The following is a 12,750-nucleotide window of genomic DNA, read 5'->3' on the forward strand; positions in this document are numbered from 1 at the left end:
TATATATATGAAGAAATACCAGTATCTAGAGGTTAGAGGTTTTGGTACTATCTGTGCTTTCAGGCATCCCCTGGGGATCCTGGACCATCTCCCCCATGAATTAAGTGGGGCTATTTATATACACCAGGAAGATAATGGATATTTATAGTAAGTTGTAAATATTATAGTAGCATTTTCATGTAAAAGATTAATAATTTTGCCAGGCATGGTGGCACATACCTGTAATCCCCGCACAAAGGAGGCTGAGGCAGGATTGCTGTGAGTTCAAAGCCAGCCTGAACTACCTAGCCAGACCCCGTCTCAGAAAAGAAATTCATAATTTTGAAAATAGCCATTGTCCAAAAAATACAGCGAAGAGAATGGTAAGAAACAGATCAGATGTGAAGAGCATTCCCCCACCTCCACCCTCCTGGGAGGCAGGCTGACTTGGAGCCTGTACTTGGTCAGGCTTTAGAAAAATTTACTGAAATGAATCTAGGCACCTGGCCCTGGGCCAGGCTTGTAACAAAACCAGATCTGGGTTCTCATCCCCTGAGGCTTTCAAAAGCAAATAAACTTTCCCCATTCCTTCCTGCAGCAGGCATCAGCTGACACCCCCCTAGGAGGACTGAGCTCACCACGGCAACCCAGCAGGGGACCCCTTCAGCAGGGAGGTCACTGTCACCCTTACCTCTTTCTTCTTCTTCGCTTCCTCTAATGTGCTCAGCAGGGACTTGCGTTCTTCATTTGTTTTTTCTATTAGGTTCTTTATCTCTTTGACACCCTTGACAGCATTTTGGATTTCCTTATTGATGTACTTACTTCCCTGGGTAGACATTTCTGCAAAAGAGGAAGAAATGAAGTCTGGGAGATCAGCTGGAGCCAGGCAAATGGTCCGAAAGGCCTGTTCAGTCCAGGGGCTGTCAAAGCTGGGGTTCTCACCCCCTGCCCCAGGGTTGGCAGCTGTATGGCCTCTGCCTTGCTGGACACCAGTTCCCATCACAGGCCGGCTGGTGCCCGCCTACTGCGCAGAATCACACGCTGTGGGAAGGGCACACAGCAGAGAAGAGGCAACAGTGCTTCACCCAATACTGCCATGTCACCCTGGAAACCAACGGCCCCAGAAGGCGATTTTCGAAGGAAATAAGAAAGAAGTGTAAATTTCCAAGTATCAAAATATAAAATACTAGGTTAGACACAGATCTTTCTAGAACTCTGCATAACCAATCAGCCGTACTTCTTTGTTCTAACCCCCAGGGAAGGAGAGAAGGCGACTGAAGGGCCCTGCGCTCCAGGGAGCTGTAACCCAGGCATGGTACCGAGTGACAAAGGCAGGGAGACGCCGTCACTGAAGTCCCCCTGCACCGCGCCTGCCTTATGTCACACAGCACACTGAATGCTTCACAAGCACTGGGGGAAGGGAAGTGGAGGACAGAAGTGTTGGAAAAAGTGTTGTTTATGGAGCCTCAAAGTCTTTGGTATAGTACACCTATTTGTACAGTGCTTTGTTTTTTGCTGATTGTATTGCACTGTAGCTTTATGTTATTATGCAGTACAGTAGTGCATGAAAGAGTTATGCAAATAAAAACAGAGTCATCAAGTTGGAGTTTCCTTGGACCACGTCTTTGTTCTGAATTTTTTTTTTGCGGGGGTGGGGTACCGGGGATTAAACTCAGGACCCTGCACTTGCCAGGCAGATGTGGTGCCACTGAGCTAAATCCCTGGCCCTGTTCTAAATATTGTAACGTACGTATTACATGCAATTAGCAACCTAGCTGTGGGAAGGGAACCAGATCCTTATACAAAGGTCCATAGTGTGCTTGCTGCAAATGTAAAAGGTAACAGGGTGCAGGCAGGAATATGCTAATTAGCTTCATGGTGGCAACTGTCCAAAAATGTATACTCATGCCAAAGCATCAATTTGTCTTTGCCAGTTATATCACTAAAGCTGGGGTGTGGGAGAAGTAATGTTAAGAGACAAGATAATAGTTTAAGGTCTACAGCTAGGGAGGGGCAGGTCCAAGTCTGAGTGTCTAAGACCCACAAGATTGGCCAGCTAGGAGCAGGAAATGAGACAGAACAAGACCAGGTTTCAGGGAAGGCCTTGGGAAGAGATGGCCTCCAGTGGGCTCTGAGGACAGATGGCCACCCCATGCCTACACTGACCCAGCCATCCCCTACCTGCCCTGGGGCACCCATTCTTCCCCTGTCCCTCCCTGGAGGCAGAGAACAAGGGCACGGTTTTTGGGTGGACAGGCCAAGACACAGGGGTAAGAGCTGGGGACATCACAAAGAGGAGAAGGACAAAGTTTCAAAGGGTCCAGGCACAAAACCTCAGGAGGCATGGGGGCTGGGGTAGCGGACAGGGAGAGGACAACTGACTGACAGGCAGCAGACAGAAGGGCTTGGGACACGGACGCCACTGTCTAGAAGGTCCCTGAGCACAGGGAATCTAAGCCAGGGAACTGGGCAGAGCCCCAGGGGGCAGGCACAAGGCCAGATCTGGGCCCAAGATGCAAAAGACCTTCAGCACAGGACCCCGCAGAGGGGGCTGGACAGGGGCAGCAAGCGGTCCGGGGGCTGACCACATTGCCTGAGGGTCACACTTGGTCTACTGACCCTGGAGATCACTGTCGGAGACCAGTGGGTCGCCTAGAACCCATCTATCCTCCCAGGCCAGCAGCAGGGCCACACACAGCAGCAGGGTCTTCATCGCGCCGCCCTCTCCAACTCTGGAATCCTAGTGGGGCTCTGTGTGGAGAGAAAGGAACCATCAGGGTAACAGCTAAGTTTGCCTCTTGGTTTCCAGCAAGCTTCTGGCGGCCCGAGGATAGACATGTGACCCTCAGCTGTCCCATCAGCTGGCATCAGCTGCAAGTTTATCCTTGAGAAACTTGAGAACAACCAGACCTGCCACTGACACCTTCAAAAAGTGAAGGGAGGGACCACAGGACACCAGTGAAGCGTGGAGGAAATGGGCTCCTGGGGGTCAGAGGAGCTGGGCTCCAACCCAAGGAGCAGGCTCCCAAGAAGGCCCTCGGGAGGACAGCCCCTCGGCTCTGCCAGGTCCCTTTCACACAGCCTGTTCCCTCTCAGCCTGCACCAGCGTGCTCTGCCAAGGTTCCCCTGCCACCCCCGGGCTGGCTGCCACCACAATGGTCTTACATAATGGACCCTTTCCCAGAAGATGAAGTTGTTGCATAAAACAGAAACCTCTCCCCCTGCACCCCTACGGGATCCAAAACTGCTTATCTGGGCTCAGCCACTTCCCACAGAAGTGGGAGCAGTGAGGTGGGTCCCCTGTTCCTGAAAACTGCTCTCAGCCCAGAGGACCCACTTGGACACACCAGTAGATCCCTCGTAAAGAAGATGCTGCTGTGAGGTAATTAGATGCACAGAGCAAAGGCAGCTTGGGAGAAAAGTGGGCTGGCACCTGCCCCAGTGGTGGATGGGTGGCTAGGCGGGCGATTTGCGGTCTACCAGAAGGCCCCACAGCACAGGCTCTGGTCAGCTGCTCACTGAGGTCTGCAATGCCCCAGGTAGCTGCAGGGCCTCTGTCGCACCAGCACCACGAAGCCAGCTAAAAATAACTCTCCGTAGAGGACCTAAGAGCTTCTGGGAAATCCATCCCATGTCCTCAGAAACAGGTTGGGACCAGAAGGCAGGGAGTCAGGCTCTGAAGACAAGAGGGGGCATCAGGTTTGCCACAGGATCTTGGGTCTGAAGAGCTAGGGAAAGACAAGAAGGCAACCTTGCTAACTCTCAGTCTAGCGTTCCTTCCTTGGCATGAAGTCTCGGAAACCTCCAAGCCTCAGTGTCTTCGGCTGTAAAATGGACCTCATCTAGACCTCAGAGGTAGAATGTATTCCTCCAAGGGCCTGCCAGAGTCCCAGTAAAGTCTGACTACTTCGAAATCTGACTAGGACTTGCCCGGGCAATGGGAACATCTGCCTGGCAAAGGCTACCCGCCCCCTCCCCCCTCATTGTGCAATGATCTGCTGCATTTTAAAGCGCCTAGAATTCCCAGGGGTCTGTGACAGTGCTGACCAGCTGGCAGGCAGAGGGATGCTCCTGGCCTGAGGGCAGCACACACATCTCCCTGTGGCTGGCTGTTATCTCGGCTGCTAAGGTCCCTGAGTACCCGAGCCAGCCACAGCCCAGCACCTCCCTTCCCCAGCCTCTCTCCTTGCAGTACGTGGCCATCTACATCCTGTGCATTTTTATATAGTCATATCTGTCACATCCCCTGTCTTCAAATATTCTTTAAAAGCGCCCCTCTGTGGCATATGTGTAAAATTGTGTTCACCGAAGAACCAGACTATCCTACCATTCTAAAGGCTGGGTATTTAAATTGCACTCTCCTAAACATCCCTTTGTAATATCTGTGCGGATTCTTAAATTCCTACCCTGTCTCTTTTTTAAAAAATAATAATAATTTAAAAAATTACTAGGCCTAGAAATTCTGGAAGGGCAAGAGGCTCCTGTTCTCACCCCAGTTCTGGTATTAGTTTGATGCTAGAGCCAGCGCGCCCTATCCCTCCCCAGGCTTCACCTTAGATGTCTGAGGCCCAAGGGAGCTCGCGTGACTTCTCGCTAATGCACCTGAGTGCATTAAACAGAGTAGGATTCAGGCGGCTGCAGTGTACATTTAAATCCACAACGTCACATTCATAACGCAGTTGCTGAGGGGATCAGCACCCTGGAGCGCGGACGTGCAGGGGGCGCCTCAGCGGGGCGCGATCCGCTCACGCCCGCGCGCCGGCTCCAGCCAAGCGCTTGAGGCTCGGGATCTCGGTTTCCCCGTTTGTCCAAAAGCAGGATCTGTATGCCCTGCGACTGACTGCTGTAAGATTCTGCGTGGAGGTAATGCGTCTGCAGTTCGGCCCCGGGCTCAGCGGCCGGGTGATGGGGCCTCGGCCACTTCCCATCCAGACTCCCGGGGGGCCACCTCCCATCCGGGGGCTCCGTGGAGCTGTCTGTCACCTCTCCCCACCTGGCGGGGAACCAGCAAGGCCCGCTGTGGCCCTGCGCAGGGGATGGGAAGATAGGGACAGCTCACCGGTCGGCGGCTCCAGCTCCCGTGTGCTCCTCCTGGCGATGCAGGGTGGTGAGCTCGCGGAGGCCCCGTATTTATAGAGCTCGGCTCTCGTACACCCCCTTTGGGGCTGGCTGTAAACCTGCATGACTCACGCCCAAAGAATGCCACGAAAAGCACCGGGAGCTTTCTGGAAGCTAGGAGAGGGGGTGCGGTGCAGAGCCCGCTGGGGGCGCGGGGGGGCGCATCCGCACCGCGAATGGCCTTCCCGTCCACACTGCCACTGGGGAAGGGAGGGACCCTTTGGTGTGTCTGGTTCTGCTCAGGGTTCCCCAGGGGATCAGAGCTGGGGACTGCGCCCCAGGAGGGGAGAGCCTATGGGGCGCCCCTCTTCATACGGGGGTGTCCTACTGTCCTGGCTGGTTCCCAGTACCAAAACAACCTCACAGTCCTGCGGTCTTATTGAACACGAATTTTTCACATTACACATGCTCCATTATCTCTTCTGCTTTAAATAGGAGAGTGTTAGAAATAATGGGGGTGGGGGGCGCTGCCCAGGGGTATAGTGCTGGGGTGAGAAGTAGGAAAAAGTGCAGACTCCCTGAACAGTCAGGCTGGGGTGAAGGTCTTGGGGGCAGACTTGCTGGGCCAAGAGGAAACAGAAAAGCATACATTTGGGGGACCAGAAGGCTCTCCTGGATGCATGATCCGTGCAGCTTAAGCAATTATCACCACCCACTTAGGGACCCAGCCAGGCAGGATGGCTTCATGGGTGTGGATCGGTGCCACCCCACATGTGGTGAAAGCACAACTGTCTCAGACTTGGACTTCTCAGTGGTTTGGAGTCAGGGGTCTGGAGTGCTCATTTTGCACCGGGCCCTCAAGTAGCTGATCTGGGTCCAGAGGTGTTCAGTTGTCCCCAGCTGCAATCTACTGAGAACAGGAACATCTCCTGTCACAGGCACCAGCCCTGTCGGAGAAGGGACAGCCCAGGAGCCCCTGGGCTGCAGCTGCTTCTTGGGGAAGAAGCTGAGCTGCCCATTCTGGACCCGAGGAAAGCTGAGCACGGCCAGACAGGTGCAATGGGTGGGAGGTGGACAGCGCAGGTACGGGCAGCCTGGTTTCCCAGGACAGACTTTGAAAACCACATAAGAGCAAGGGGCTTAAAGGAGAGTGGTGTGGTCAGGGCCCGAGTTTCCCTCTTCTGTCTATTGAGGAACGGCCTGCAGACCTAGTTTCTGGTTGCCCAAGGTCCAGGAGCTACTAGGATCCCTTTCCTTTTTGGGAGAGAACTGGTGAAAACTTCCAGGCCCATAAAGTTCTGGGAAAGCCCTGGCTGGTGCTTGGACAACTGACTACATTCCGGAACACCTTCAATCAGTCTCCTTGCCCTGGGGCCTCAGTTTCTCCCATCTGGACAAGGAGCCATCTGGGATGTATCATCGCTAAGGCCGCCTTCTGTAACCTGATACAGTGCCAAGCATAAGATCATTGGCTCAGTAGAAAAAAACGCAGCCAGAACTTGAATTAGGATTTCTCCCCAAGAAGAGGCTTGGCTTTGTTTTCTTTAAAAAAAAAAAAAAAAGGAATTATCAGCAACAGCTACATTTTCTTTGGAAACAGGGCCTCCTCTTTAGCCTATCAATGCCTGGAGTCAAAAGAATTGTTTTTAGATCGCTCCTTGTAACTTTTCTGTTCTGTAGCTCCCCAGCATCCAGTGCAGGAGGTATACATCTGTCATAGTTAGATCTTTAGAAGTTGGATAAGGAGGTCAGGCAGGGAGATCTGCCTTAGTCAGCTGAAGGAGGGGGCGTGTAGAAGAAAGTAGCATGATTCACAGCCATGACTGGGTCCGCTGGGAATAATTACTTGATTACTCCAAATGAAGTTCAGAAGATTAAGGGGGAAAAAAGTACAAAGTTTGAAAGCTCCATAAGGAGATTACATGAGTCAACCAGCGGAGCCTTCATACACCACTCTATCCTCCACCATTCCAGCACCCCTGAGGGCTTCATCTTGCTTTATTTGAAGGCCACCAATAACCGAGAGCTCACTACCTCCCACACATCCATTTCCCTAGGAAAGCTGTTGATCAAGTTGGGGCATCTTGTGTGGAGGCCCATTTCTGTCTTCTGGAATCACACGGAGAAAATCCAACCCATCTCTCCCGTTACCTTCGGATATTTGAAGTCAGCTTAGCCTGCTTCCTTCAGTGATCTCGGAATGGTAACTCCTCACCTGGTCCTCATCTGCAGCTTCCTCCCCAGCCCTTTGGCCTCCTGCGCCTTGCCTTTCTTGAAACTGTGGAGCCCAGCACACCATCTGCCAGTGCCAGGGGCAACCCAACCACAGGAAACAGGAGAGGACCACCAGCCCACCATTTCCCCCCCCCTGAGCTCAACGAATGAGCTTCCGCCTAGGTGCTGAGTCACTGGCTGGTTCATGCAGAATCCATCACCATTTTAGCAGGTGCTGCTGGTTATCACTTCCTACCCATTGTGGACTTACACAGCTGGCTGGGGGGTTTTAGCTGGATTTCTTTTCTGAGTGTTACGTGGAGGGGAGGGTCTTAAGGGTCAGGGGAGCAAGTAAAGAGCTTTAGGTTGATCTGTATACCTCTTTATGCCTTGCCCACCATCTCTGGCTGCCCAGTCATCTTTGGGCCTGATTAACTGTGCCGTATCCTTGTTTTATACCTCGCACTGTTACCATGACCCGGCTCAGTGCCACCTGCGCACAGCTCACCCAGCACAAATATAACTGGAACAAACTAGAAATGGACAAGAGCAGCAACCTCTCTGGCTTGCATTGAGAATCATTCTTTAGGATGTAACTATTATTTAACATGTGCATTCATTCAATTACAGGCCCATGATAAAATTGCAGACAATAAAATCACATAACCAGCCCCAGGCTGATGCAGAGGTATCCAGGGTTCTTACCGGGCCCCCTTAAACTCCATCACTTGATCTCCCGCGTCTTCCCACTTAGGATCTTTTGGGGGAAAGTTTGAGGCTAGTGAATCTTGAGTTTCTTATGATGGGCCTACAAGTAGACAAATGCTACTTACGTTAACGTCCCCATTACTCGTGCTACAGACTGGCTGTGTGGTCTGTGTTTCTCTTCCAAGATGTGCAACTCCACCCATCAGCTCCAACTGTTAGATTGATGAGCCTTAAAAGAAAAGTTGGCCCCCAGATCTACCTCAAATCAAACCTACTCTTGCAAAACACCTAGAATCCAGCTAATTATGATTTCCCATCACTCAGTGGCTCTCCATGGAATTACACAGCGGCTATGCAATGGAATCACCTGGGGAGCACTAAAAACTACCCATGTCCGAGTCCCGTCTGCAGAAGTTAGGACTGAATTAAACTGAAGCCAGCATCAAGGTTTTTGAAAGACCCTCCAACAAGTCAAAGCAGAGAAAGTTAAGGATCCTTGCTTCTGGATTCATGAACTAGTGGTTTATGCTTTATCCTGTCTGATCATCACCAACCTCTGTGTCTTCCTTAGAGTGTGTGGTGTGATTCTCATTTTCCAGCAGACATGGAGCTGGGGGATCAAAGGACTCCTAGGCAGGCTTTGCCTTATCCTGAGCTAGTCGGCCTCCTTCGAACTTCTTTGTGTTTTATCTTCTTTCTCGGGCAATGTAGGATATGGTGTCCTTTCCTTTAAGGTAGCCCTTCAAACATTCAAAAATCCAAATTCTATTTCTTCTGAAGTATATTCCCTCATACAAACTCTGAGTCATTTTCATAGAGTGAAGTTGTCACATACCTCACTCTCTGCATCTTTACCCCAAAGGTGCTCCTTTTTGTCCCTGTCTGTCTCATGTGACCTTCAGCTCAAACTCACGACACCAGCTCTGGCTGGCCAGGTGCGAAGGCAGTGGACTTGTGATTCCCACTTGTGATTTGACGTGGGCTCCCTCTCTGCTTGTTTTCGCATAACCTGATGAGCTCTTGTGCTGGTCAAATTGGGGCAGGCTGAGGTGCTGGAATACACAGTAGCACAGAACCCACTGGCTCCAGGTTTCCCCAAGGATTTATGGAAAAGGGCTAACGGGTAGTGAAAATTGATCTTCCTTTATCTGTCCTATTTTCAACTCCTCTCTAAACCTCATGCATCTAAAGTAAAGAGTGTCTATTTACATACATACATTTATATTTAGAATGTGTACCTATATTTATAAACAAATATGTGCATAAGTAGCATTTTGCCTTTTTATGTTCTTTGAAAAAATAAATATTAAATCATATCATGCTGTCACTTTCTCTTTTCTACTTAATACATTGTGGCCATCCATCCAGATCGATACAATACATAGGAAGACCACACATCCCGCTTTTCGTAGCTCCCCGATATCCCATAGTGAGCTGCACATGCTTTCTGCAGCCATTCCCCTCATCCAATTTTGCCCTAAGCGTCGCCACAGGCAATGACCTTCTGCCTGCACCCATCTTTCTGGTGACTTCATCGCTCTGTAGAAGGTAAATCAAGTTGCTGGATAAGAGAGATGACATATTCTGAACATTCCCTTGTCTTGGCTTTTGGGTTTCCCCAAAGGCTGCCATGGCTTCCGTGTCTCTAAGTTCCATTCCCAGGATCACCACGCTAGACTTGAATCTGTGCCAGTTTGATAGGTGAAAAATGACATTTTGCTATGCCAACCCCTCCCTGTGTCCACTGTTTTCAGCTACTCGTGTTTAACTAAAATGTCCTTTTCTGTGACTTGCCTCTTTGTATTGTGTACTCATTTTATAGGGTGATTTTTTTTCCTATCGATTTTTCAAAGCTCTGTAAGTAAACAGAGAAAGCAACCCTTTGTGTATTGTAAGTCTTTTTTCTAACAGACTCATTTATTTGCCTTTGGCAAATTTTCACGTAAGGGGAATTTGTATCTTTTTGTTTATATTTTCCAGATTTTGTGCCTGGCTTAAGAATGCCTTCCTCTGGCTATGAGATAGAGCTATTCTAATTTTTTCTAGCTCTGTAGTCTATTTATTTTTATATTTAGATATTTAATCAAAATGAAATTTGCCAGGGAATAAGATCGTGATCTAACTTTATATTCCTCCAGGTACATAGCAAATGTATCCCCATAACAATCACATAGGCCACCCTGTTAACAACAAGTTGAAATGCCATTGTTATATGTGAAGCTTCTTTTTTTTTTTTTTATTTCTAGTACTGGGGATCGAACCAAGGACCTTGAGCTTGCCAGGCAGGCACAACACCACTGAGCTACATTCCTGGCTCTAAGTTTCTTAAATAAACTGGGATCTGTGTCAGGATGTTTTAGTCTGTTCCTGTGTTTATTCATTCATATGTGTGATATTGTTTTAATTATATAGCTTTAAAATATTATTTAATACTGAGAATATAGTCTTCCCCACTCTTCCTTTTTAAATGATCTTGGTTATTCTTGGACACTACTTCTTTGGTATGGATTTAAAATTCATTTTGCTCAGTTGGAATGTAATATTGTAATTATAATTGCATGAAGTTTACATATTAGTTCTGAAGTAGTCACGTTGTTCTTATTTTATATATTTATTATATTTTATATTATATTTCCCTCTGCAGGAGCACATTGGTATTCAAGTAATTTAAACTATCATTTTTATTTTTAAATGAATTTTATATAATTTTAAAATATCAAATAGTATAAAAATACCAACGCAGGCTTGTCTTCCGCCAAACTTCTCACCATCCCATGCCTTCCACACCCAGTCCAGGAAAACTTTTATTTTCATATCAAAACAAATACTCTCCATCTCTCAGAATATAGGATATACACTGAATATGAGGAGCCAAAAAATAGAGAAGCCAAACGGATCCAGAAAGAAAACCAGAGTGTGCAAAATCAGCAAGAAAAAGAGAACGGAGAAGGATCTTTGTGATGTTTATTTTTTATATCAATCTGGAGAGCCACGGTCCCAGATATTTGATCAAACACTGTTCTACCTGCTTCTGTGAAGGTGTGTGTATGTGTGTGTGTATGTGTGTGTGTGAAAGTAACATTCAAATCAACAGACTGGGTACAGCAGATAACCTGTCATGATGTGGCAGGCTTCAGCAGGTAATTAAAGGATAAAAGGAAAAAAAAAAAAACCAGCAGAAGACTGTGCCAGTCACTGGTGACACACAGGTGTCTCCCAGACAGTCAGGAGGTTGAGAGGCAGGAGAATCCTAAGTTCAAAACCAGCCAGGCTACGTAGTGAGACCATGTTTCAAAATTTAAAAAAAAAAGAAAGAAAGAAGAAAGGGTTGAGGATGTAACTCTGCTGTAGAGTGTGCTTCTGGGTTCCATCTCAGTACTAAAAACAAAACAAACAAACTGGCCAAAAACCTGAGGTCTTCTGCACAGCCTTCAGCCTCTGCGGCTCCCCTTCTTCCCTGCTCTCTGCCTGCTGACCTGCCCTGCGCTTTTGGACCCTCAGGGCCACACAGTCACGGGAGCCGGTTCCTTACTGTGTCTGTGGCCATCTCGACTCTCTGTTTATATGGGGTGGGTAAGACAGAGAGAGGCACGTTTACAAGAGAAGGGACGTATGTGTGTGTGTGGGGGGTATACACAGCAACTCCCTCCTCCATGGGTTTGCTCTCTGCTGTTTCAGTCCAGTCAACTCCAGTCAACTGTGATCCATAAATACTAAATGAGAATTTCCCAAGACAATTCCTACACTTTAGACTGCAGGCGGTTCTGAGTGGTGTAATGAATTCTCACACCACTCCAGCCCCATCCCTCCTGGGATCCGCGTCATCCTCTGTCCGGTGTCCCTGTGGCTGCTACCCGTCTGAGCTTATGCACTTGTACAATGAGGCATTTTGGGAGAGGGAGACCACATTCGCACAGCTTTTACCAAAATGCATTCTTACAACTGTTCTCTTTTGGTATTAGCTCTTTGTTACCTCTTCTGCACTTGATATAAATTAGGATTAGCGGAGGTGTGTCTATCTAGAGAAATAGCGTATCCGTAAGGTTTGGTACTATCTGTGGTTTCAGGCAACCCTTGGGGGACATTCCCCAGGACAAGAGGCCAAGGTGGCTGTTTGACCATCATCCTATTGGCTCTGTTTCTCTAGGCAGCTCTGCCTAGGACCTGTTACTTCCCACACTGTGCTTGGAGAGGTTAAGGATAAGGCCATTATGTCAAGCAACTGCGAGGAAGAGAGGAATTTCCCTGAGCAGTGAGTTGTTCCTGCACCCTGAGGACAGTTGGGGGAGGGCATATGCCACCGCACTCCATCCAGTGCCTGCCACCTATGTCTCTGCTCTGATGTCCCAGCTCAGCCAGATCCCATGACCCCCTGATCTAGTCTTTGGGGATCTGGTCTTTGGGGAGGCGGGGCCTTCTGGTTGATCCTGGGTCCACCCCTCTGGCTATTGGTAGGGCATGCCTGGAAATGCCCCCAACACAGGAAGGTGGTCCCCCAAAGGCTAAGTGACTTCTAGGGGTCTCACCTCCTGTCTTGTTCCAGAACTCAGCCCTGCTCCTGCCACATTTTCTGGTATCTTTTTTGCTCTGACAACTGCTCAAGTACTTTGACCCTGCTGTCTCCTAAATCTTTATCGGCCCTTCCCTGCCACTCTACAAAGCTGGTCCCTTTGCCCCAGAGTCCCTTGGGACCTGGAGTTCATCCTCTGCCTCTTCAGGGCTGGGACTTGCTCTGCTCACCCACAGCCCAAATGCAGCCAGAAGCAACAGTTTCTAGGTCTTTGTGGATTC

At 49.0% G+C, this 12,750-nt stretch overlaps 1 protein-coding gene across 2 annotated transcripts in view; it reads right to left on the reverse strand.

Moving 5' to 3' along the window:
- Clu (clusterin) overlaps nt 1-5,136 on the reverse strand; it is a 13,120-nt gene extending 7,984 nt beyond the window's left edge. For both annotated transcript variants that reach the window (XM_010623401.2, XM_033765504.1), the window contains exons 1-3: nt 5,039-5,136; nt 2,599-2,730; nt 671-819 (exon numbers count right to left, since the gene is read on the reverse strand). In XM_010623401.2, the coding sequence (XP_010621703.1) occupies nt 671-819; nt 2,599-2,692 (243 nt within the window). In that variant the 5' untranslated portion in view covers nt 2,693-2,730; nt 5,039-5,136. The remainder of the gene's footprint in view (nt 1-670; nt 820-2,598; nt 2,731-5,038) is intronic.
- Between the last annotated feature and the right edge of the window lie 7,614 nt (nt 5,137-12,750).

This window comes from Fukomys damarensis, unplaced genomic scaffold (genome assembly GCF_012274545.1).
Source record: "Fukomys damarensis isolate Sample0158 unplaced genomic scaffold, DMR_v1.0_HiC HiC_scaffold_18, whole genome shotgun sequence".
Lineage (NCBI taxonomy): Eukaryota > Metazoa > Chordata > Mammalia > Rodentia > Bathyergidae > Fukomys > Fukomys damarensis.